This window comes from Phasianus colchicus, chromosome 3 (genome assembly GCF_987193195.1).
Source record: "Phasianus colchicus chromosome 3, bPhaCol1.hap1.1, whole genome shotgun sequence".
NCBI classification, from domain to species: Eukaryota; Metazoa; Chordata; class Aves; order Galliformes; family Phasianidae; genus Phasianus; species Phasianus colchicus.
In genome coordinates this window covers 53,007,878-53,035,776 of record NC_143438.1, presented here as the reverse complement: position 1 = coordinate 53,035,776, position 27,899 = coordinate 53,007,878, and the positions used below count along the sequence as shown (strand labels likewise).

Genomic DNA, 27,899 nt, shown 5'->3' with positions numbered 1-27,899 from the left:
AAATAATTGTTGGCAGCTACAGTACTGAACTTTAACACATCTGAAAAATACTTCCAAGTGAACTTACATGTATTTCTAGCATGGAAATCATTGAGAGTTTCTTCATTTTCTATAGAATACTGCTGACTGTTCCAGTATGCCATTACCTATTTAAAAGTCATTTTTCTACTTAAACAACAAACACCATTCAAAGAGACTGTGATAAATGGAACCAAACTAAATGGATGCTGTAGCTGTTGGCAAGTCTATAATAGAAAATGAGTGTGAATGCACTTGAGTAAGAAAAAGGTAAAAGCAGCTTTAGTTGTCACAGAAAATCTGTAAGTTTTGTTAAACAATGGCTGCATTTCTGATGACAGTGTATCCGCTACACAACTCAATGTTAAGTAAAGACACTAAATTTTTCTGCAGTTAGCAGTATGGGAGTGGTGCCATATGGTAACAACATCAGATAAAATTAGAGGTTCAACTGTTCTTGATAATTACAAGGAAAGATCACGATGCTTTGCAAAAGACACCATAATAGTCAATTACCAGGAAAACATTCAGAAGAAAGACTGCTGTATCTGTTTAGCTTAGGTGGCATATAACTAAAAAAGGGAATTTTTATTTCACATAAATATTTCAGCCCATTTGATGTAAGTGTGCCCATTATTCATATATATCCATCGCCATCTCTTTGTATCTGATAAAATCTGCCCAAAAATCAATGCTAACTTTAATACGTAAAACATCTCCATGGGTCAGTTGCTTACTCATAAAATACAGCACTTCACTGTTATTAAATTTGTTTCTCTTCATATTTAATCTGAGTCTTGTATATTAAAATGCTCAAATCTGTGAATTTTATTTTAAAATTTTTGTACAGTTCATGTAAACTTTGGCATACTTCTCTTTCCACAGTTTTAGCAGTGAATTGACCATTTTTAGTATTCAAAATGATAACTTAAATGATTGTACATCTAAAGAACAGATATTTTCTTTCTTTCATGTAGCCATGTAGGTTGACCAAATAGATGATTCTGCTGAGTTGTACATAATTGTGACCTCCTTTATAAATCTGATTTAGAAACTATCAATGGAAAAACACATATCATTATTTCCAGTAGAAAACTATGTATGCTTTCCTACATCAAAGCCCCACTACCACCATTAAATTTCAGCGTCTACCTCATAATGCCTCACTACAGAACACCTTGGTATCAGAATATTAGATTACCTCTGTTAAGCCTTGTACAATAAATAAAATGGTGAAAAAAATGAAGACCTCAAGAAGCCTCAGTAAGTATCAGTAGATGAGAGAGATAACTCATATTTCACTCAGAACTGGCGTGAAAACAGTTTGGAACACAAACAGGAACTATGTAAAGATAACATTAGTGACATTATGAGGTTCCAGAATATCTGCCCCAACAGAAAAGTCGAAGACAGCTGAAGCAAAGTATCAACCTGGCAGTACTACTGAAGTATAATAATACACTTCAAGTTCTCTGACTTCAAAAAGTCAGAAGCCAGGCATAAAATGAGATTTACTAACAAAGGAAAAGCAGAACACTAAGAAATTGAAGGGCTAGACCGATACTGAGCAATTAACATGCTTTGTTTATAGTACTTCCGGTATTCCAGATCCAAACATTCATACACTGACAAAACTTAAGATTTTACATCCTGGTAAAAACAAAATAGGAAATAATGTAACAAAGAGTCCTGAAGATTACAAAGAAATGAGGACTAACCATCTCTCAAGAAGAAATCATGATACGCATCAAGTTAAATCAAATTTTCTGACAGAACTGAGATAAAATAAACAGTAGATATCATCTACAAAATCATGCATGGAATTAAGTGAGTTGGGTGAGGTCCTTAGAGCTCATCTAGCTTTCCAAGTCACTCCACTTCTAGCAGCTTTCTTAGGGCATTGTCCACATGAGGTTGGAATATCTCTAAGAGGAATGCTCCCGCAGCTTCCCTGGACAACCTCTTCCAATACTTAACCACTTGTGAAAATGTTCCTGACAATGAAATCAGAATTTCTCAACTTCTACCTTATGTTCATTGCCGCTAATGCTATCACTGTGTACTTCCAAGTAGAGTTCTATCTTCTCTACAGTCTACCATTAGCTGTGGAATGCAGTTTTCTGTGTGAGCAAATCTAGCTTGCCTGTGCTCTAGTCCTTTAACAATCTTGACAACCATCCACTTGACTTGCTTTAATAGATCAATGCCTTTTTAGATAGAAGGGCTATCAATAAGTATTTCTCCTGACCTGCTGGCCAGGCTCCTGCTCATACAGCGCAGGGTACTGCATGGTCCCATTACTGCCAGGATGCACTGCTGATTCATATACAAATTGCTCGTCTACAAGACACCCAGGTTCTTTTGGCCTCTCTTGAAGATGGGTGCAACATTTTCATACTCCAGTCACTGGGGACCTTTGCTATCTCCATCACCTTTCAAAGATGTTGGGGCAAGATTTCTACACTCCACGACCTTCAGCTTAAACAAGTTCTACCTCCTGTGTTTCAGTCTCTGGTCCTGCCAACTTCTCTCTTCAGGTATTTACACACATTTATGAGATCCCCCTGAGCCTATCCTTCTCCAGACTGAACAGGCCCAGCTCTCTCAGCCTCTCAGACATCTCAGTGGCCTTGCACTTGAATTTTCCAATAGGTACGTGTCCCTTTTATTCTGAGAAGCCCAGAACTGGACATAGTATTCTAGGTGTGGCCTTACCAGGGTTGAGTTAGACCACTTGGTCTAACAAACTCCCACTCCCATCACTGTCATCCATGCCATTGGCCTCTCCTCTGATCCTGCTCCAAAAGCTCTCAATCAGACTGTAATCTATCCCATAAAGAGCTCCATATGTATATACTGCTCCTTTACATATGGGGGCAACAAATCCTCTTGTTTTCAGTCTGTCTTTCCTGAAGAGAACCAAACTTTCATAAATGGTTTGATATATCTAAAAAAGGAGAGAAAAACACATGCAGAGAAAGGCACAGTATGGTAATGAAGATGAGAAGAAAAGAAAAAGTGGGGGAGAGAATAAATAGCAGAAAAGTTACTGATTACCAAGTTGAAGATGAAATGCTGTTTTCAGGTCTTGAGGACACAGATGGTAGGAATGTGAAAGAAGTAATACAGTCAGAAGATACAGAACATTAAAAAAAAACACATCAGGACTTGCCAAAAACACAGACACAAAAGGATAGCAACTGTTTCTTTGCCTGAAGATAAGGAACTCTTAGAGGCTCATCTCAAACACAACAATACATGCACACATTTGCTCACAGCACTATGACTTTGAAGAAAAATCCATCTTTCAATCTCCACGTACTTAAAACCAAGAACAATGGAAGAGATTTTGAGTTCAAAGTAGGGATATGGGAGTATAAGAAAATTACTTCTGAGAAGATGCAATTATCATGGTCCTTTTGCTGTTGCAGCCACAAAATACAAAAGCTGAGAAATACAATAAGACAAATATATCCAACACAAAGAAATACAGCAGACAGCAATAGATCTGACTTACAAGTTGCTCCCAGATCAACAGACTCAGTCACGCCAACTTCATATTTTAGATAGGTAATACGGAAGAACACTTGCTTATACTAAGCCTCTCAACTCATTGCAATTCTCATGCAATACAACTCGAGCACTACTGTTTGCTCTGTGCCATCTCTTTTCCGCACATCCCACTTTTCAGTAGCAGAGTATACCCTGATGCAGAATAAGGCTAGATTTTATTTAGCCCTCATTAAGAGATTATCAATTCTTTTAAGTAAAATTCCGTCATTCCAAAATGACCACCAACATAGCACAGTTTGTCCTGGAATGCACAGAAGATACAGAAAAAGCAATATATAGACCAGTCTAGCTTTCGATAAAAATAAAAGACATACACCTCTGGCTCAGAGAAACAGGAGGGAGGGGATGCTACATGCAAACATTTAAAATTAGTTTGTTGTTTTGATGAATATTATAATTGAAAATGGTGCATCCTATCCCTTTTCTTTTTTAGTTATTATAAAATATTGCCTGCCAGTGGGAAAAAAAAAAAGGCTTTCTGTTCTTTAAACAAGAGAGAGCAAGCAAAAGAAAACTGAATTGAAACAGTTTGCAGATAAAAAATACTCTTACTAACTGGGAAAAAAAGCAGTCTCTTTTACCCTTTTTCTTTAAGCAAGAAAAATATAGTAAATAGAGATACTGAAAGTTAGGGAGAGAGAGAGGAAGGGAGGGAGGGAAGAACAAAGAGAAGAAGGAAAGGGGAGAGAAGAGAATAAGTAAGGGTAAAAAGAGGGACAGTGATTGCAGCAGAAGTATGGATGAATCACTTCTGTTTGCTCTCCTTTCCACTGCACTACATCTATGACCCTTCTGTAAGTCTCTGGGAGGCATGTTCTGTTCTCCCGTTAACTCCATTGCAGCCCTACAGTGGCAACACTGGATGCACCGCAGACCAACTCTTACTTTTTATTAGCAGTTTGCAAGGAAAGAACAGTTGAAACAGTGTATGTTTCATAAATGCAATGCACCCTTAATAGCCACATAATTTGAAGCATGCTAGTCCCTTGTGTCTATGTATGTTACCATTTATGTCCACATATTAGTTACACTCTCATAATAGAGCTCCAAGCACAGTCTTTTAAAAAAGGGATTTGTGTAAATACTTTCCCAATGGAGGAGAGTGGTTTTGTCAATTATTTTCTCTTTTTAAAGTACCACTACTATATAAACGTAAACCAAGCTGGTACTGCACAAAACATCCACTTTTTTAGCACTAAAACCTATATAAAACTTGGAGAGGAGGAGAGGGGAACAAAAGCCTCACTAGTTCAAATCAGGAGACATATCATGAGCCCAGGGCTCTCACAAACCAGAAGGACTTGAAGAAAAAGATACTGCAGAGAGAGCCACGGCTCCCGGACCTTAAGCTTCCAGCTGGCACAGTAGCACTGCTGGGCCCTAACTAGCTATACTGAGTTGAGAACTGTACCAGACAAATGTAACTGCTGACACTGCTGCACTAGGTATTCGTGAAGGCGAGATGTTCTGCAAGTGTGAAAAGAGCTTGCAGAAATGAAAGAATTTCAACAACATGGATGCAGGATGGTAAAAAAAACCACAACCTCCAGTTTACACTTCTGAAATATAGTGACCAAATCTAAAGAAAAAAAACAAACATGAGAATCAAAAATGGAAAACTTCTAGGTACGGAGAAGTGCTGGTACTCAGGAGGACCTGAGAGGATGACTGCAAACAAGAGAGCAGGCATTTCATTACAGCCTCTGTCAGAACAGCCAGATCAGATTGCAATTACAGTGAGCCCTGCTGGACTGCATGAGGGAGGCTAAAAGAATATTCCTGTAGCTAAAGCCAACAGCGATTTTAAATTAAAATCCTTCAGTCTTCATTTCATGTAAAGATTGTTGTTAATATATGAATGTGAAATGTGCAGACTTATCCATACAACTGTGTTTGGGAGAAAAAAAAAAAAAAAAAAAAATGAATTAACTGGCAGCATAAGGACAGAGGAGCCAGCTGGGGAAGTAACCTTTCTGAACAGTGATGCTCTCAAGCAGAGCTCTGAAATTGGAGCCTAGAACCTCACTGAAAAGGCAGTGCATGTGCTTTGAAGTTTCTCCATCCATCTAGTCCATAAGAGAGCTGTATTAAAACTACCCTACAAAGTTGTGCAAATAAATCAGATTACAATGACACTATACTATCCACATTAACCAGTAAAACCAAAGAAAAAATGTCACAGAGAAATGTTGCAGAAAATGACCTTCAATTACTACATACACAGGGGTATCAATTTAACAGCTTTTTAAATACACTAAGGTGCAGAAGGTAAGTTACATTTCACTCTTTCCCTCAACATTCTCCTCTGAACTGAGTGCTTTTGTTATAACCCTAAAACAATTTCATTGTAGAACTCAAACATGTACAGGAACATAATAATAAATATTTGAAAGCTAGTGAGTTTTCTGATGATAGAGAATTGAAAAGGACAGCTAAAAGGTTGTGGCATTAGAAGAAAAAGGCAGCTGAAGTATGAAATGGTAACAACTGAGCTACTACTACCCTGTAATTCCATGAAGAGATGTAAAGCAAAGCTGGGAGGAAATAATACTCAAAGGACTAATTTCTGAACAGAAAGAAAATGCTGGAAATATCATCTTAATGTATTAATGAAGTAAAGAAAGCAAAAAGGAAGATGGAGAAAAATAAAGCTTCACTTCTCTCTTTTAATATAAATCTAATAGGCAGCAAAACCACATTAGCTTCTGTTGAATATAAAGACTGAAAACAACATAAGTTGTCAGAATAGGATGTACCAGGTTTCTCCCTTGTCTTCTAGAAGTGTATGAATTTTTCTACAGTATTTATTCCTCCCCCGTGCAGAACTCACTGATGTGCTTGGGAGTAGCAGCATTTTGGGGTACAATGTTATTGTTGTTTGAATGATATTACGCTGATTCAACCTATACAAGAGCAAAGAGGTTTTGAAATGGAATGCTATGTAAAACTTTCCCCCTAATTACTTCTAACTATTTTAAATAGGACAAAGAAAACCACTAGTTGACATTGACATGTCCATTTTTTCAATGCAAAGTGAGAAGGAACCTCTGCAAGGTGACATAATCAACTTGGAAGTGACAGCATCAACTTATATTGAGCAGGTGAAGAGAGGAACACAGAACTTGAGCTGAACGTGACACAACAAGATGCTATAATGGCACTGAGCCAAGAGACTGTCATTATTTAGAAGTTCACTAATTTGGAAACAAAGAGATTACAGTGTGTTTTGACCCATTTTAACATCTTCTGATTTGTAAGTTGTGTTTTTCTGTTTAGTGGATTGGCTTACTATTAACCTGAAATAACTCAAACGCATTTGGGCAATATTACACAGCCTAAGTACTTTGTAGAACCATAGAACAGTTTGGGTTGGACAGGACCTTAAAGATCAGCCTGTTCCAACCCTCCCACCATGGGCAGGAACACCTTCCAGTAGCCCAGGTTGCTCAAAGCCCAATCCAACTTTCCTTGAGCACTTCAACGTACGAGGCTTTTCTCAAAGAACAGTTAAATTTAGAGTTCTGCATTTAAATAACTACCTTGTCTATCTGTAAGTTGTAGAATGATTTAAAAAAGAAAAATTAGTGAATGTCTAATTTGTTTCATAAAACAAAGACAAGATAGAAATTTTGCTAGGGTAACTTCTATTGTCTTAAATGCTCTTGATTAATAAGTTTAGTCTGGTATGGCATTATAAATTAATACACACATCTGAAGAGGCTTTGAGATCCTGGTGACTGTTTTGCAGGAGTAAATTCCCATCCTGTGTGAACGCATAGGGCAGGTACTAACTGTAAGAAGCTCAGGAGAACTCAGTGTTACCAGCAGAGAAAATAAAGGATAGGGGCTTAAATCCTGGAAGACCAGAATTAGTTAAGTACTTACAGACCTTGGATGATACATTTTTTCAGAGCCATCAGGAAGGAACATTTTGTGTAGCTCCCTATGGATAAGCAAAATCACTTAAGCTTTCTGCTACTGTTCAGATGGGGCAGTACTTCTCTTGATAGCTTAATAAATGTGACTATTTGCCTTCCATTTACTCATACCCCAGAGTTAAGAGTAGGAACTTGACTCTCCAGTAGCAGCAACATGGGAAGCTAGTGTAGACAAGATATTGCTAGCTGTCATTACTTTTCAGCAACCTGCCAGAGATTTGTTATCATTCATAGTTAAGAGTTAACTAATATGTAGAGATGCTGACGTAATAAAGCAATCTAGATACAAATAAACTTCAAAGTTTGCTGAGAGGTGATCAGAAAGTCATTTATTATATATAATTATCAGATTGATTTATTAATAATAAAAGTATTTATCTGATGAAAATTTCATTGTTTTTCACTTGCAGGGTGTTCAAATTAGAGCTGAATAGAAAAATTATTTGCTGGGATTATAATTGAAATCCTTTATGCAAAGACTTTGCTATACTTACGTGTTTTATTATTGACAACTCAGCCATCTAGATCTCATAATGAATCCCCCAACAGGCTCCTGTATCAGCTGAATTTTAAGGTTTTTGAGCTCTTGAGACTATTTAGGTTGACAAAGATCTAAATACTTGGATGTCTAAGTTGCAGACATGTTGTTTTCAGTATCTAAAGATACAAAATTTGGAACAGCCTACTAATCAGACATGTCTGCTCATGGCTGCTTCTGTGAACAATGTCCTCATATTACTTCACTCAGAACCCAAATGAAAGCAGATAAAATCTTTGGTGAAACCTTACTGCCAACATGCTGAATTTTTCTCAAAGGCATTTTGAATAGAGAGAATTATACACAGACCTCATTGCTATTGAAATAAAATTTAAAGTAATATAGAAACTGAAATCAATTTCTAATGTGAATAACTAATGGTCAACATCTGCACAGTTGTTCTTACACTCTTTCCATTCTGGCATAACTTTCCTAAAACTCCCTGCTCCATGTAGCCATAAAGGGCTTCCAAGACTCTTCTGCAAAACTTGGAAGCAAAAGAAAAAACAGAAGAAACTTCCTGTGAAGTTTCTGATTTGGCCCCAAACTTTTTTTGAACATATTAGACTAACTGGGGTTAAGAGAGATATTATTTATTTATAATTAACACTTACACATACAGAAAAAGGAAACCTCAGCTCCCTTAACAAATGGTTTCTAAAAATGCTTATTCAAACTGACATATGCATGACAAGTTTCAGCTCAGTATGATTTAAGGAGGAGGAGTTATACCACCCAGAAAAATGGTGTTTATGACAGAAATGACAAAAGCTCATTCATCACAGGACTTTTCTGTGTGGAACAGTAATAAAGCTTAAATGAGACTGCACTTCATTAGTAATTTATTTCACAGATCACTATATATACACAAATAGGATAACTCTATTACATCTTCATTGTACCATTCATTACAGTACTTTATATACTATATTCACATGACAACATAGAAATGCAGCTACTTCTGGGGAGGAGAACAGCCAGCAAATGTAGAGCAGCACACAGAAAGGAAAACCATCAGAGCCAGAAACGCAGAAGTAGCAATGCTCACAAGAAAAGGACAGCACAAAACAACTAAATCAATGCTCACAGACAGGCCATTGAGTCAAAGAATAGTTTTACTCCACTTTTTCTTGACTGATGTCCCATTCGATTTAGAAAGCAGAAATAAAGGAAGAAGAGTGAAAGACCCTGCCATTCTCAGTAAGAGCAACTAACATCAGAGGCTCTCACCAGAACTTCCTGATGGAAGAGTGGAATTCACTCTCACCCTCACTTGATCCTTGAGCTCTGCACTGGTGTTTGCCATTTGCCACGGGAATGAAAAGCACATCAGTTCAATTGGTTTCATCAGTCCGTATCTAGAATGCTGCTCTTTAGGTATAGAATACGAGACATTCTCAAATGCAACTCTCTCTGCTAAGTAAGAACTCAGTACAGAACACTGCTGCTTTACTCTCCAGCAGGTAAGAATCCTCAGACTATCACAACTGGAGGCCAAACATTTTCATTAATCCTCAAGAGATGAATGAAGACCTCGGCCTTCCAAATGCATGTTAAAACACGGTATTCTGTACAACTCCACTGAATGCTATGAGAAGAACAAAGATAGGACATTTGTAAATGTCTCAACTCTTTTTTGCTGATTTTTTGTGATGAATTATCTTGGGAAGCAATAGTGTTCAGTGATATAGTGCTGGACCTTTGAAATAGCATTTGTAATCTATACATTATATGAACATTTTCTGAAATGCTGACTAAAAGGAAATGCGTTACTTTTAAATAGTGAGTATGATTAAATTCATCCTCGTGATTTTCTTGCCAAAATCTCAGCTGTGAAAAATATATTAAGAAGGGAAATGACACGTCAGTTCTAGAGCTTCCAGGTTTTTAAAAAAAAATTAAAGTAAGAAAGTTATAAGTAAAGCCATTGTACTTGTAATGCAATGTATAAACACTAGGATCTGTGATGGTTGGAGAAAAGATAAGATTTTACCTAGCAGATAAACACAGACACACACACATATATATTTACACATACAAATACATGCAACCTTACTGGCAAATTACTAGAAAGAAAAAACAATTCTAAACTCTCAGTAAAATGTTTGCTGGGCACAAAACTAAAATCTGTTTTATGGCAGGGAGAAACATTCTTAAAATTTGTCAATACTGGTTTTGGCTGCCTGCCTTGTGGAAGCTCAAGAATAAATAAATTCATATTGTTTTGCCTGTGACTCTGCTTTATAATGTTATCTTTCAAATATCAAAGTGCATTACTTTAGTCCATAGTATACAGTAACTAATTTGGTAAGAGGTTGAATTAATGCACATCAATACAATTTTTATTTTCCCTTTTTACATCATACTGTACTGCTTTCCCCTGTGTTAGGGTGGTAGAAACTACTTAGTAAGAGCTTAAGAAATGAATCCATGGAATTTAACATACTGATTTAAGATTCAGGTTTTAATCAGTTATTTAAGAGTTGTGCATCTTCTGGTTTATAAATAAGATGTGAGATACTGGCCGTCTGCAAAAAAATTCAAAGCCCTAATTGGTTAAGTTGCTTAGGAATGTGTCTGAATAAGTCCATTAGTAGCCCCCACTGTGATCAGCAACTGTTCACCTCTGGAAGTCACACAAGTGTGTAAATGAAATTGGTGTTGGACCTGTTTAACAGCTAGACATGCTGTGAAGATTTCTTCTTGCTCTAAGAAGTCTGCAATCTAAATAACAAATGCACAAAGGACTAAACATTGTAGGAAACCACACAAAGTTGTGTTTTGTTTCCATGTTTTTACTCCTCAAATCCTTCAACTTCGACAAGTGATTAATAACCACTGTAAGCCTACAGCTGTGAGGTTGGACAAGATGTTTCTTACAAACATATGTATGAATGAACTCCAGAGCACCTGAATAGAGTAGGCATATATGTAAGCATGTGTAAAAGCAGAAGAGGAGAAAACAAGAAGGGCATTGCTGCCACAATAGAAGATCAGAGATGAAAACAGACCGTCCTAATAAAGTCTTGAAGTGGACAAGTTTATCTTCAACACTATAGATAAAAAAGCTAATTAAGAAATCTGAGCTCAGAAGATCTGCAGAACCTGGTCAGTGTTGAGGTAGACTTTACACTCATTCTGCATACAAAAGTTTTACCTAATAAAACTATGGAAATATTCTTCTTAGTCTTCTCTAAAACCACTCCTAGTCAGTCAAGTCAGAAAATGAAAACACACTGTTAAAAAAAAAGTCTCAATAAGTACAGAAAGAAATATTGCATGTTTCTACTTACTTGTCTGTCTACTTCTGGAAGCAAAAGCAGGAGGTATTGTTGAAAGTGCTGAGGTAAAGAAGCAAAGGTGTGTTTATTTATTAAAGCCCTCAGGTTGGTGTTCACTAGAATAGATCCTGGTGTTTCTATGTCAATATCCTCAGCTTTGGTCCATTTCAAATGTCCTGGAGAGAAAAAAAAAAAAAAAAAACCAACCAAGAAATAACTTCAAACACATATAAAGAAAGAGAATAAAAACAATTCCTGCTTTTGTGCTTTTAGTTTTCATCCGTTTAATATAGAAAGCTCCAGAGAAACGGTACTCTCAGACAGTAGCAGCCTTTTTTTTTGCTAAGAACTTATTTTATATTCCCTGTATTTGTTTCTTGAGATCTTACAGCATCCATGTTCCAGTCAACAGCGCAACAGACACGTTCTTACATTCAGCTCAAGAGATCAACTCAACTCAGCAGAAGCAGATAATTTTCCTGTTATCAACATAATTCTATTTCCAAGCAAAAGGCTGATGCCAATCAGTCATTATGGAGAGATTTTCTTGGGCTTGTGCTCCGCATTTGCAGTGCACTATGGTTTGCCTAACTCAGTCCACAGACTTGCTAAAATCTACCTGTGTGAATAGACGGTTATCACAGAGGTGAGAATATCTACAGCATTAATTTAGTGTTTGAAAACATGCACTTCTCAGAATTTTTGTTAGAACCTATGATCTAAAATGAGCAACACAGAGAAGACAACAGCAACAATTATCAGAAGTCTACAAAATAGAGTCTGTGAGGAAAAATACGACAAAGACTACACAGGAGAAAGGGGAAAATACATAAAAAACTGAGTACAGGCATAAATGTCTTCTTACTGCCCACAGTGTAGAGCAAAGGAAGTGTTGCACAGTAAGAAATATTACTGTCAAGGTAATACAAAACTTTCAGCCACGTAGGACATTAGATTATCATAGAATTGTAAAATACCTTAAGTTGGAAGGGACCCATAAGAATTATCAAATCCAACTCCTGGCTCCACATAGCCCCACCCAAAAATCAGAACGTATGTCTGAGGATGTTGTCCAGGTGCTTATTCAATTCTGGCAAGCTCAGTGCTGTGACCACTGCCCTGGGGAGCCTGTTCCAGGGCCTGACCACCCTCTGATGAAGAACCTTTTCCTGATATCCATAGAGAGGCATTTCAGTCTTCATCATTGGAAAAATTTGAAGAATATGCAGAGAAATATCTGTCAGGAATGACAGATGTACAAGCTGATTTTGCCTTGTGACTAATGAACAATTTGGGTCACCACTGGAAGTCCCATCTGGCCTAACTTTGCTTTTATTTCTGTGATAATATTACTAGACAAAGCCCCTTAAAAAGCAACTCACTACTGCTGCCTGCATCAGGATATATACATACTGCTATGAACCTTTTTGCCTTCCAGTCTTAACATACTATGATACACAGTACAGAAATGGAAGAAGTGAGGAGCATAGGAGGCCATTACAAACCTAAAACTTCTAACTCTTCACAGGAAAGTCCTCCAGGTTTTGGTCCGTTGTACTTTCAAATATTTCAGAAATCATACAAGAGGGATCTTAACTAATTTATGCATAAACTTCAGAAGAATCTCTTAAAAAGCAATTTTGGAGATTATTCTACTGCTATGAACAATGATGGTATTTGAAGTTTGCATAGGTCTTTGTAGCAAGAATTATAACTGTTTTGTTAACAATATTTATATTTTATAAATATGGATATTTGGGCATATTATTAGGAAATTCTCAAATGCTACAAAGTGTTAAACAGTTAACGTTAATAAAAGCAATGCAGTTATGCTTTAGATTTCTTGGAAGACTATGACCGTTTATCCTGAAAGGTTATAGCATCACCCACAAAGTGTAGAAATGAAAGAAACTGCAATAGATTTGTAAATTCTGCAAGCTCCCCTTCAGTCACAGCCTCCCACAAACATTCTTGTAATTTCCTTTTACTTTTTAGCAAACAACAGTAACTGAATGAGACAAGCATTACTTTGCATTCAGTACATATCCTTTTCCAACTCATTTCTAACATACTGTATCTCAGCACAGCAAAATCTCCACTATGAACAAATGAATGCCCTGTTATAAAAGACAATTGTGTGGAAGAAGTGCTCATTTTCATGAATGCATCACAGTAAACTGTCCTCACCATCTGTTCCACCCACAAAATATGAATGCAAAAAGAACGCAATCTCCAAGTGTAGCACAAGTAGTATGATGTATCCAAATGCAATGCTTGCACATATATTCCTTTCTTTAATCAATAAAGCATACACATCTCTATCTTCTAAGTAACTCCAAAATGAAGTAACATTTTCCCCAGTTGATGCTACAGATTCTACAGAAAGCCATACACATATAGGTGATCCAAACCAAAACAAAAGATATGATTGCAAAGTCAGTAACATCCAACATTGATAGGTATTTTAATAGTGAGAAGAGACCAAGCCAGAAACTCAGGCCTAATTCTGTGTGTTTGAGTTACACATTTTCCAATTATTTAACCTGCTATCATTACAGGTTACTATGGCTGCTTTATCAACACGAGGAAGAAACACACTAGATCTCTGTGAGTGGCCAACATAGCCATGGAAAATAAAAAAGAGAGATCGGTTCAAAAAGACAACAAATCTTCTCTCCTGTATTCCTCCTAGCTTTAGGACCATTGCTGCAGGTTTCAAGTTTCTAGTCAGATTTCAAAAAATATTTCAGAATAGCAGGGAAAGTAGCAACTCTGTGGAATTTGACTGTACACCTCTACTGCATAGCTACTCATAACTCTGAGAGACAGGAGTTTATAACAGAGCATATGTCAATGTTTTTCATATTGTTTTTCCACAGAAATCCTTATGTAGCTGCTACCACAGTTTGGGCGTACCTCTGGCCAGATCAGAAATAGAACCTGGAGAGAGAAAAGACAAACTTACAGTCTTCAACATAAAGCATTACCTATGTAAAGGGTGGAAAATATATGTTTCTACAGTGAAGTATGGGAGTCAAATAAGAAGGACAGAAATCACAGAAAACCTTAATCTTTATACAATATCTCCCATGTTCCAAGGATGGTGTCTCAAAGGGCTGCAGAATTTATTCTGAAAGCTACAAAAAAAATCTAATGAATTCATTCTATGTTTGGTACCAGAGGCCATATTGATGAAATATCTAGGGATAGGGAGGAATGGATGCATCAAATCACATCTCAGTCTCACAGCTAGAGAAAAGTTAGATGAAATCATCAGAAATAGAACATATCTTTGCACAGCAAAAACTGTAATACTGAAGGAGTATTATAAGTTTTGAATAACACCATTTGATTAACAGAGACACTACATATCCATCTAAGATCAATAAATATTCTGCCAGAAGATTATATATGAAATCAAAATACAATTTCCTGGAAGTCTGTGATACAATGAGGTTTGTATAAAGGAGCTCACCAGAAACTGGTAACAGTTTATTTAACAAGTAACCTCTAATATTGAGCAAGTATCTTCAAGTTATTTTGCAGAATTGTTATATAAGAAAATAGATGAGGCCATTCATAAAGAAAAACAATCCTATAATCATGGAAACAGGCATTAAATAATTTTGGGGATTATCCAGCCATTATGAAAAGCTTGTTTGCAAACATTTCCAATGCGGCCACATTGCAAAATTTTTCTCTAAATGATTCAGCAGTCTGCTGAATGCAAAAGGTCCTCTATAAAGAAACAGTTATGTAATTATTCTACTTTGCTTTATAGGAGACAAGAGTCTTAGTGAATAGTACTTTTTCTGTTCCTTAGGGAACATTTCCAATTATGTTTTGTGCAGTGCAGAAAAAATTTCCCCATCACATGGAGCTATTGGGACTTCACTCTTAGCATATCTTCAGAGAAAATTCTTCATTAATTACAGATCAGCATTCACGAATCTTGGTAAATAACATGGAAAACAAAAAAAAAAAACCAGAAACTGTATCTACCACCTCAAGAGATGTAGCTTCAAAAATAATTAAGGATCCAACTGAAGAAACAAATCAGTGAAAGAAACAGAATCAATCAGAAATGATGTGCCAAACCTCTACATGACATGGAATAATGCAAATGAAGGACAAAGTTAACTTAGAATAGAACAGACATGTAAGAAAATACACTATTCTCTTTGGGATTAAGCATGCATTAAGACTGCAAGCAAGCTTAACAGTAAGAAAGAATATCTGCTACTCCACCCCTTACCACCCGCCCAAAAATCATAATGCAGCAATCAGAAGCAAGCTGCTAAATGACCTCTGTCTGCACTTGCTTAGGTCTGTCAAATTTAAAAAGCAAGTACAGAAAAGCATTCTTGGGGAAAAATAATCGCCCGTGGATTTTCAAAACAGCCAGAAAAAAAAGATACTTTCTTGAGAAAAGGTCAACTTCTGATTTTGAGACTGGTAAATCAGCAACACAAAACTTTTAAATACAGCATAGAGATTCTAAACATCTCAATAGTACAATAACAAATAAATATACTTATTTTACTCTCACTCACCTAAACCAGATTTTTTTAACCTCTTTAAGTGCTGGCTTGTTTGTTTTCCAGTTGGAGATTTTTGTCCATGTTTCATCTCTTTATCAGAACCATCTGCTTCACCATTTTTAGATTCAGATCCTTAGGAAAAAAAACAAAACAAAAAGCATGATACTGATGCACTTGTATCACCAGCTCTCCCTCCTCTTTGTCCCCTTGCTACACTGTAAACACAGCAAAAATGGGATTAAAGAAAACTGACATCTACTTGCTGAGAGGCAGTGCACCTTTCTGGTCACAATACGATTTCTCATCATCAGAGGAAATGGAAGAAAAAGATCAATAAGTCAATTAAGCGCTGAAAACTAAAGTTTATTGAACATTATAGTCAATAAAAATGTTCACCGATCTAATAAAAATAACGTTTTCCTATAACACACAAGGGATATCTTTAAAAATATTTTAACCTCAAGCTATGGAGGAGTAATGCAATCTAAAGGCGAAAAAAGATCATTTTTCTGTGAAGTAACACTTACAGAGTGGAGATGCTTGGAAATACAATTGTCAGTTTCTGTTAAACACAGACATAAAAATCTCTTAAAATGAAGAAACTTAATCGGAGCTAAAGGTCAAGGTAACGCTGTGGTGCTAAGAACAGCACCAGAACAAGAAAAGCTAACAAAAGGATCCTAGGATTGCAATGCAGAATTGACACAAATTCACATTCACAGAGAAGCTTGCCTTTCTTTTCCCCTCTCCTTTTCATGGACTTGAATACCAGCATGTGGTCCTCCATTAGAGTTCCAGAGCCAAACAAAACGTTACTTTGCATTCCTTTAAAGCTGCTGCTATTATTAATTGCCATTTTACTGTGTGCCTTCAGCTCTTTATTAAAATTAAAGAAAAATCTCCGTCCTTGAGTCACAGATTTGATAAGGAAATAAAGACGTTAAACAAAGCCTTCAAGTGACAAAATTTTTTTCAGCAGGCTCCCATTCTGTATGCTACACATCTGACTCAGAGGAAGGCTCTGTGACTAGCACTGATCTTGCAAACAGTCCTTTAGCTATTTACCTGAAGGTGAATCCGACTGCTCATCAGACACCTTTAATGGTGTCAAAACAACACGAGGAACAGTCTTGTTTACCATCATTGAGACTCCATTTCTTCTTTTCTGCTGTTGTCTTAAAGCCTATAAAAATGATAACAAAACAGAAAAATGTAACAAAAAAATACTGCTCATAAGCGAATCACGAGACATTTCTCTACCATTATACTGAATCTCATAAAATAAGCTTAATTTACATAGTTACTGAATTGCCAGATTTCACATTTGTCCCCTTTATGTCATTTTCCTTTAAAATATAAAATCAGGCTTTTGGTTATAAAGAGAAAGATGCACCTCAGATCATTTTCCATTACAACTTTGACAACAAAGAAGCACATAATTGCTTGCTCTACCTTAACAGCACAACATGATAACCCATGGAATGTGAAACTAAGAATTCCAAGTAAAAAAAACGTGAAATAAATGTTTCAAAACAAGAATAAAAATATATATGTCTGCACATCTCTCGCAGGTGCATCCTCTCCAGTACACTGCTCAGTCAATCAAGTTAACACAGAGTGTCATCAGTATGTACAGCATGTAAGGACTACAGTATTGATGCACTCACTCAGCCGTGAGTAGTGCTGCACAAAATCACTGAACATGGCAGGAATCATTTATTTTTGTGAAGGGAATCAGTCCTAATCTTGGAAACCTTGCAGCACTTGGCTTCTGCCTGCTTGACTTTGGGCATTAACCTTCAGAACACGAACATGATGATGTTCTGGCAAATCTCAGGAAAAATGATACAAGAATAAATCTCTACAAATGGAAGTGCTTTGTGTTTCATAAATGGATCGAGCACAGGGTTGATAATGCAATACCAAATATTTAAAGGTTTGTAATAGCAAATACCTGACAGATTGTTTTATGTGGAAAATGATACTTGATTCAAAAGATCTTAAAATGTACAAATATGAATGCTTGCACATTAATACATTTGCAAGCGTTAAAATTCTGGAATTAATCAGGATGGGCTGGGCTTAATACGGATCCCTTCTATTCTCCTGTCTATTTTCCTGCACAATCTTACTGTGCACTCTCTTTTTATACATGTAATTTGTATTATGATCTTGGGAGAGATTTATTAAAGTAATACTATGTCAATAAGATACATATTTGATATGAATTAGTCTTATAGTTTTATAAGCATGAATGATTAAAGACTTATAAGGATTAAATCTGTAACTTCAATTAATCCGCAATATCGTTCCAAAATGTTCACATAGCTAAATCAAAAAGAGAAAAAAAAAAGATTCCTGAGAAAAAGAAATCAATATCATTCCACTCTTCTAAATAACACACTATACAACATAAAATACACCAAGCCACATAAAAGCTATTTCATCGATTAACCCCTTTTATAGTACAGCTCTTTAAAGACACATGAGCACTGTCCAATAAAAAGTGAATTACAACACCCAAAATCAAACAAAGAGAAGAACCTGGTCAGATCTGCACTGAACCAAGGACACAAACAGAAAGCAATGAAGAACGGCCTACAGAAAGACACAAAATTCATACTTGTAATGGGCAAAGACAGTCATACTCGTGGATAGAAAACTACAAAATATAAAAATGTCTCAAAAAGTACCCCAAAATTCCAAAACTTATTCCTCAGTGCACAGTCCTGCCAACCCAGGTATCAAAACAGGTGACCCTCATTTGAGAGTGATGCCACTCAGATCATAACAAATAGTCCACTAAAAGTTAAGTGAAAAGACAGCCAACTACTGTCATAACAAATGACATAACCAAGACCCAGTCATTGTACTATTCTGCCCCAGAGCCTTATTTACACAATGAAAAGCAAAGAGAAAACATCCAACCTCAGTAGTATCCTCCCTAGACAAATAAATATGAATAGAAAAAAGTCCCACATTCTCCTCCAGTTTTCATGACGATTTCCACCTTTACCAGGGCTCATGACCTTGTTTCCAGCACCTTATAAAAGTATTATTTTAGTGTTTATATAACTGCCATGACAAAGGTAGATTCTCTTAAAGCCTCTCATACAATTATCCATGCTTTAGACACAATGGCCACACAAAGGAGAGGTGACAGGACATGGTGAAGCACCCATGTCAGGTGATCAGTGTTTGTAGGCTGCAGGCAACATGCTAGCTGCCAGAGCAAGGGCAGCAGTACCCAATCTTTGCCAAGCAGGCTACTCACTTACCTTGTTTTGGCCAGCACGGGGCATGCTATGCTCACATGTTTGTATGGAACAGGAGTGCCCATCCCAGCATGTCCCAGCCAAACCCTCAGTGCCACAAAGGCACTGAGTAGGATCTGGTGGACACTGCTACCAGCAGTACTGCACAGCACACTCATGAGCTAGAGGCTAAGTGCCTCCACAGGTGAGAACAAAGCAAAACCTTAAAAGAAGCACTTCCCTAGATGCATATTTGTTTTTCAGTATTTCCTTCTCCCTCTAACATTCTTTCTTTCACTGGCAGTCCCTCCTCCAGTCTCACAACACAAGGGATGGATCACCAGATGGGGCTGTATAGGGCAACTCAAGCTGATAATAAAGATGCATATGTGTGGACAGCCAAAAGTCATGTTGTAAAATGGAAAAAAAAAAACCCAAACCCTAAAACTAAGCAAACACCAAAATATGAATCTAAGCTTTACCACAAAATGCAAATGAATCATGCAGTGCCCACATAACACACTAACAGTGCCTCTCTTTCCATTTGCCTAAGGGAAGCTATGAAGTAGGAGGGGAATGCAGTAAGGTATCAGGTAAATAATTTCACATTTGACATGTATGGTTAAGATGTGGCTGAGATTTTGCTCAGTCATCCTGTTTTGTGGAAGAAATTATTCCCAGCTAATCACAACATTTTTTTTTTTCTATATTTCTACTTTGAATTTAAAGCTGCAGAGCCTAAAATTGAGGATAGGCAAGGTTTGTATGACAATACTAGGAGCAAACTAAGCCTAGGGAGAAACTGCAGATTGAAGCCTAGTTACTAGTAAAACCAAACACCAGAAGGAGTTAAGTATAAACCAAGGACACTGCATGCAGTCTCTGCTGAGGACAAAATATATAACAGCTCTACACTTCGCCTGAGGGATATTAATTTTAGGATACAAGACTACTGTAGGATAAGACAAGAATCTTGTATCCCAAGATTAATTCTACTTAGCTTGGAAGTCAATGGGATTACTCAGAGTGAAATATACACCAAATGCTTTGCTATATTGAGCCTTCAGTGTACCAAGCTAATTTAGTGCTTTCCTTGTCACCTTAATCAGATAAATCTTCAGTTTTAGCTCTTCTGGTGAAGGGAATAAACACAAAGTAGACAAGTAAAATTTGTAACTACCACTGAAGAGAATGAGAAATTTTATAACTTATTCCAAAGAAAAATGGTTCCAGAGCTCATTGTAGAAACAGAAACAGTAACTAACACAAATGATATTGGCATCTTCTACTGACACAGCCCATTGCATCTCATCCATATTTAGAGATATACAATCTCTGGATCTGCAAGAAAGAGCCAATGGCTCTACCAAATGATAAGGTGTCATTTTTACTACAGAAAGTAAGAGGGTAACATATACAGCATGTATGATAGCTTATATAATACATATTTTTCTTTAATGAAATGAAGGTCTATGTTTACAATTCAAATGTATTCAGTCATTTTGTGCTAAATGCCTCAGTTAAAAAAAGCTGCAAGTTGTAAATTCCTAGAACTGAGAACTGTTACAGCAATCTGTAAAACATTACTGTCATCCTATCTCTACAGCACATAAATAAAAAAAGGAGAGAAAGAAAATGAAGGTTCATGTGGTATACAAGTTAAACATTAAAATCTCTATTAAAATCACCACCAAAATATAGTACTTACATACAGCCTTTCACAAGCAGATTTGCAAAGGACATCTGTGAATCTCTTGCACATAACGAGTATGGAGAATTCCCAATATTCCCATTCATAAAACAGAACCTGTGACCATCTGTTGAATAACACTGCCACGGTCATTATACAGGGCTTGGTATAATTAATTTGTTTAATAAAATTATTTTTATTGCCAAAAACTTTAAGTAACCTGTCAATCTATTTTCATCCAAAGAGCTCAAAATAACATAAAAAAAGAAACTCAAAAGATACGTGCCAAAAGAAAAACATAATGCAACTAACAAAAAAACGTAAATGCAGCTAACACTGATCTTCTAATCTGTTTTTCATATGTAGTTCACAAGAACAGGTCTCCTCTTTTTTAGGGAGTTGATGCCCTTGCTGGAGTGTAGCAGCGTGTTGAAGGATTCATGAATGCCGTTATATATTCTTAAGAACAATCTTTTCATATAAGTAGTTGCTTTTGACATAGGAAAGACTTCTTCAACTAAATGACAAGGTAGTAGACTCTATTAAATAAAAACAAACAAAAATAAGCATTCCTTAATGCAGGAGTGAAAGGGGAAAAATACATCCCTCAAAGAGTCCCAGAAGTAAAATGTCAAGCATTATGCTCTCATTTAATGCTGCTGAGGAATTTTTTTTTTTCATTTTTCTTTCCCACATCTTTTCAACTCATAAAGAAAAAAATGCAGCATACAAACAAACCATTAATGCAGAAAATCACTTTCATTTGAGCTTAAATGCATGACACGCTGAGAATGTTAAAAATTAAGTTATTAACAACAAAGATATGTAACAGTTGGTTGCATTAAGCAACACTGTCCCAGATTTCTTTTTGTTACTGAAATGTCAAGTCTACATTCTGAAACTCATATCATGAAACATAACCTTTGAAATTTCACAGTTTATGGATCAGAAACATAAAGCTATGGAATTCTTCCATTCTGCCATGTAAAAAACACACGCTATAAAAAACAGAGAAGTCTACTGCATGAAATAAATAACAACTCTGTATTATGGTCATGGATCCTAAATTGTCAAAGTCAAAACAGATTTATAGTTTATCACTGATTCACTTAACACCACCATAAAATTCCATTTTTGTCCTCTCTCTCATCCTCATCTTGTTAGTAAAATTAAGACAGGCTTTAATTTCCATGTTTCTCTTGAATTAAAATCTCAGTGGCAACCTGTTTCATGGGTACACAGAACAGTTAAAAAAAAAAAACAAAACACAGCAAGCATCACAAATAATGAAGAGTAAACATATTATTGTTCCTGGGATGCCACCACTTCTTATAGTAAACAAACACTGAAAGTAGTTACAGGCATGCAAATTTATAATTAAAATAATAATAAAAATCTCCCAAGGAAACTGCTACAAAATACAAAGCATCATTTCAAAAACATGGAACAAATTAATGTACTTCCAGCCAGACTTATACACCAAACATAACAGTACTGGCACTATATGTACACAACTGGTCGTTTGGAGATGAGGAACAGAGGCAGAATAACAGGAAATTCTCAGACCTAGAGATTATTTTCAACTTATGCTAATCACTTGTAGAATAAGTGTCTGTTCTTGGCCAATGCTACACTTCTACCTTGTGATACTCCTATTTATTTTTTGGAACATAAATCATTTCTTGTCCCATATTTGTTTTTTAGGTCTCTGTAGCACTGAAGGTCTTTATGCACAATTACAGCACTCATTAACAGCTGAGCATTCTTCTGTGTTTTAACAAACATGAAAATAAAGTGCATGGATATTTGTGATGTAGAGAGAATGTGCATACCTGAGCATGTCTGCATCTGCAAGTCAGCCCTACCTTCTATAGGGATAAAAGAATGCATTCACACCTACAATTGCTGCAGATCAAAACAGACTGCAAAGTAAAGTTTTTGTTTGCTTTCCCAACCCCAGAAAAAGACAGAAGGACAAACAAAAGTGTGATGTGTTCAAAGGCTGTTCTGCCTTGCATGTGAATGGGAACGACAATGACACGTGCACTAACTCAGTGACTTTTTATTCTTTTTGTCTGAAGTGAAGAGTGAGTTTTAAAAAAAACAAAATGGTGTAACAATATGCTAATAATATCTACCAGCTGAAAAATACTCTACAGGAAAGCTGTTGCTTGACACAATAAAGCACATGTAGGTAAGGAAGCAGTTTGCATAAAGCAGTTTAAAAACAGTATAGCAATTTTAATACAAAATCTTGTAAGAATAAACGCTATTTTCCCTCAGGTCATATTTGCAAACATACTACATTTATACACACGCAAAGGGTGCAAAGTGTAGTGGGGGGACTACAAGGCTAGACTACCATCCTCCAGATAAAAACATCTTGTCATTACATCTCAGAGAAAGTGGTGCAGCAATTTACATTACACTGATGTAAACAGTAAGAGTGTAATGTCTTTATGCCAGACGTCCTGCTTCAGCTTGTGTTCTGCCACATGCCCCTACACCCTGAGCAAGCAGCCTTCTGGGGACCTATCCAACAGTTCTTACAAAAAGATTTCTAGATTACTGCCTGTCAGCATTTTGTTGGAGGCTTCTGAGAAGAGTTGTGAGCTATTGCAACTTCTGCCTTTCTCTCAAAAGGCCAACTACTTCTAGGATACAATTTGAAATCGAGGCTAGATTCATTTTCTCCTGGGTCTTATTTTGTATGTAATACAATATTCAAATCAAAATCTGTTCTTTACATATGGCTTAGAAGAAGGTATTCACTTAAGAGACCCACTGGAAGAATATGGAAGAATCACATAACATCATCAGAAAAGCTTGACTACTACACACTGTACCAACAAAATGGAACTCCTATCTACACTGATAGTATTTGTCATTAGTACAATACTTAAAACCAATGCATCTTACACAGTTCCCTAGGCTATCTAAAGAAAAACATTATCAGATAAGCGCAGCGCTTAAATTTAGACCACTGCCACCAGTTTGGTTGCCTGAGACTTGAGACAAGCAACAGCATCTGGACAGCAGAAATAAGAGAGCTTAGAGAGTTCCTGATGTAGATTTGGGAAGGGGGTGTATGTACGGGTGCTAAATTTAAACCACATTTACATTCAAGGGCATATTTTAAGTGAAGGATCCAGTCTTACCGTGAAGTAGAATGGTCAACAATGCTTCAACATGGTAGTGTTCTAAAGTTGCTTAAAAATTCTTTTTAGATATTTCTCAGAGTAAGAAATTCTGAAAACCACATTTATTAAAACAGCAAACATGCAGGACAGCTGCAAAAAGCATGCTATGCAAACAACCCATTAGGGAAAACAAACAAGCAAATACCCCCAGCAACTGGAAGTTAATATTTAAAAAGTGGCACAAAAGGAACAGAGGGATCATTTGGATTCCTGCCCTTTTCTTTCCGTCACAAGTAAAGGCTGAGGACCATGGGGATGACCGAGAAAAAAAGTCCCTTAAACACTGTCTTGCATCTTACCAAAGCACTGTGTTGAGCAGCTGGTACATGCTGCCCATGCATAGGGACCTTTAGAGGGACATACCGTGCAGCCTGCCTTCGGGCAATGCATGTACTCCCTGAAGAGCTCCTGCTGGAACTCTTGCTCTTCCAGCTTCTTTTCCCCATTATGCAGTCTCCCTGCCATAGTTTCTCTGTCCTCTTCCCTAGACTTGTCTTGACAATCAGAAAATCAGTTTAGTTTAGCATCTTCGAAATTCCATTTTCCTGAATGCATTTTGTAAATTCCACTGTCCCTTCCCATGTCTCTCTAGTAGTCAAAAAGCAACACATTTTTCTTGTTTTTCATTTGTTGACAGGAAAATTTGTCAAGAATCATCACTTATGTTGCCAGACATCTGATCAAATGCTTCAGCTAGGGAGCCAGAATTCTCCAACTGTGGCCTTGGTAAATCTGCAGTATCTGAAATGAAACATAGGAAAATGGTTAATGTAGGCTCTAAGACAGTGCAACAAATTCTCTATTACCAAGGAATTCAGTACAAGAAGTATCTCTCAGTTCACAGTGGAATTTCAAAGACTTTTAGGAAGTCACCCGGTGCTCAAACTCTACATGTTCTGGTCATATTCAGAATAATCTCCTCTGTCATGTTTATTTCTTCGAGGGTAGAGATGGGAAAGGAGGGCAGACAAATATATCAGGCTTGTATCAGAACATATGAATGAGTTGTTCCTCAACTGAGTCAAAGGACAGACACCATAGACAGAGTCATATGGATTAATTTCTAAGGATAGGAAAGTACTTCAGGAGAACCTGTATCTGGCTGTAGTCAAGGAAAGAAGTCCTAACGGAATGACCATGGAGGGAGCAAGACTGGTGAGTTTGCTCTTTTTCTTCTCTCAAAGCAAGGTAAGAGGTATGCCCGAGCTGGAGAAAGGAAAGCAAATCCACACCAGAGTCAAGGGAGTATAGGATTCTACCTTCAGTGCCAACCCAGGCATGTGGACACCTGTGTCATTAAAAAAACCAACCAAACAAACAAAAAATCCTGATAAAATAGTTCAGTGAATTTGGGCAAATCAGGGCTAAGTCATGGTCTTCACCATCCTCCTCCAAAATTTAATCTTCTGTTGCTTCATGTCATAGATTGGTTTCTAATATCAATTATAGTTATGCCAGAAAAGTCAGCCTGAAATATTACTTGCAGTTTATAGGTCTAATGTCCTATACTTCAGAAGCAACACATGAGCCAAATGATAACTTCCCCATAGCTTTCTTACTGCTTGGGGCCTGAGAGCATCCACTGAAATGAAAAGGGGTGTGGAGCTGCCACTTCTGTTCTAAGAAAAAATCATACGGATGGGTGCTTCCTTCTTCATGAGAAACTGCATCTACCCACTTCATGAATAAATTAGTGGCACATATTACAAACCCAGCCACCAAGCATGCAGACAAAGCCCAAAGTTAAGAAAAACAAAACAAAGCAGCAGCAATAACATACCTTGAGTAGATTCCCTTATTTCCTGAGCTTGTCTCCTCCCAAACCCACTTGGCTGCTGTCTCTGGAGTTTCTGTCTCTACAAAGAGATCTGGATGCCCAGCACAGTCTCAGACATGTCCTGGTCTGTATTCAGATTCTGAGTCTGAATGAAGTATCCTTCTCTTCTCCCAACAGAAAATTTATGGGTACCCTTCTTGGTGCTGATTCCAAAGTGCCAAAAGTGAGGCAGGATTTTCTTCCATGTCTGAGAGGTCTAATATCATCCCAGACATCGTTATATCACATCTTCAAGTTCTTTATTCTTTCTTGGTACTGACTCAGGAACCAACTGGTACACTGATGGGCAAGGTACTTGGCTATCACAGTCCAACAGACACTACCACCACCTCAATGTCCTTGATATTCACAATATGCTCACGTGTTACCTATGTGAGGCCAGTTTGCAGGTATGATCATTTCTTCTGATAAATGTTCCAAGAACATCTTGATAAATACAGACAAATCTGTACATAGTGAAGACTTCCAGAAAAAGTAACACCTCAAGTCAATGGAACAGAAACTGGACCAGAGAGGAGCATGGTAGATACTATGCCATGACTTGACATCCATACTTGAGTTTAGCCTTGTCCAGAGCAAGAATAATTCACACAGTAGTGTGATCATGTGCCACTGTTAGCAGATGCAGATGTAGTTCAGTACTTTCCTGGTAAGAGGTCCTTACATAGGTCTGCATGCCAAAATCCTCAAGTGTGAAAATGAGGTACATCAGTATGGAACTGATCAGTACTGATGGGAAATCAGTATGTGACAGCATGCCAGGAACACCTTTTCCAATGTTACTAGATATGCAACAGCTGGGCACGCATACCCAACCACTTCCAACAGCAAAAGGGAAATAATATCTTTAAAATCTGCCATCAGAAAGATGAGCATAAAAGACAGCTCTACACCAGAGTCTTTTGTCTAAACTAACATGAATAGGAACTATTTTTTTGGACTTTGCAACTATGCAGGAGCAAAAGTGAAACTTCCTCAAAAATGAAATAAGCAGCATGAAATACAATCGATGGTGAAACAATTGAAATACTTCTTCCAGCAAAATGACACTATGGAAGGTTGTGAAGCTATAAGGTTTCCAGAACAAAATGGCAGCCCAGGCTTTTAAGTGTGATGAAATAAGGTCTGAAGTGTGACACAGACCTTCTGAGAGTCCACAGGATCTGTGAACCTCCCTACCCCCTGCGAAGCACTCCCAGATCCACTGCTACCTGAGAGAAGTCAAGACCAAGAGCCAGGGCTCAGAAAATGCCCCTTCCTCCAAGCTGCTGGCATAGCTCAAGAAATTCATTGTCATGACCAATTTGATTCAGAGAACATCCTAAAAATGCAGGCGGTCACAAGGAAACATAAGATTGCTCTTTGCAACCTACACCCAGGAATATCTCTACAATTCATTAAAAATGAAATCATTTGTAAATCCAGTATAACACTTTAAAGAGAATGACATGACCACAGTGACTAACAAGTAGATAAACAGTGGAAAAAACCTGCTGATTCAAGCTCAGATCTTCAGGCGTACTTCACATTATCAACCTGCCCCTCTTCAATTTTAATGGACAACAAAAGAAATACACACAAAATCAAGCTAATCAGAACTCACTGTTTTTGAATAAATTGAGTAGGAAATGGGTTGAAAAATTATTTTGTAGATTTTCATTCCATGAAGACTGTTAAGTAATAGAAAAACCACAATAGCTAGGGAAGACCTCTTACTGACATTAGTAAAGTATGTATATATATGATTATACAGCATAAATATTGCTGAAAGCAGGCTGTTGGCTCATCTTTTGTTACTTTAGCACAGAACCTGTAAGTTGGTATCAATAGAAGACTATTGGATCCAACTGCCTGATTTTTTTATACATTTAAATGTACTCCAGGCTGTCATCTGTACAAATTTTTGTGTTACGTATCCACGAAAGCAACAGAAAGATCGGAAAGTAAAAGAATAAAATTCCCACAGTAATTTTATACATTAAATCACTGCTGAAATTCATTTTTCTCTGTTACCATATCAAATTAAATC

At 36.9% G+C, this 27,899-nt stretch overlaps 1 protein-coding gene across 9 annotated transcripts in view; it reads right to left on the bottom strand.

The window, feature by feature from the left end:
* Window positions 1–27,899, bottom strand: part of ASXL3 (ASXL transcriptional regulator 3) — a 128,253-nt gene that overhangs the window by 27,689 nt on the left and 72,665 nt on the right. For 7 of the 9 annotated variants that reach the window (XM_090137514.1, XM_090137515.1, XM_090137516.1 and 4 more), the window contains 3 exons: window positions 16,955–17,072; window positions 15,902–16,021; window positions 11,361–11,524 (listed from right to left, as the gene is read on the bottom strand). In XM_090137514.1, the coding sequence (XP_089993640.1) occupies window positions 11,361–11,524; window positions 15,902–16,021; window positions 16,955–17,072 (402 nt within the window). Of the gene's footprint in view, window positions 1–11,360; window positions 11,525–15,901; window positions 16,022–16,954; window positions 17,073–20,851; window positions 20,961–24,396; window positions 24,775–25,813; window positions 26,448–27,899 lie in introns of those variants that run through there. The other 2 variants (XM_090137519.1, XM_031612904.2) reach the window with 2 other exon arrangements.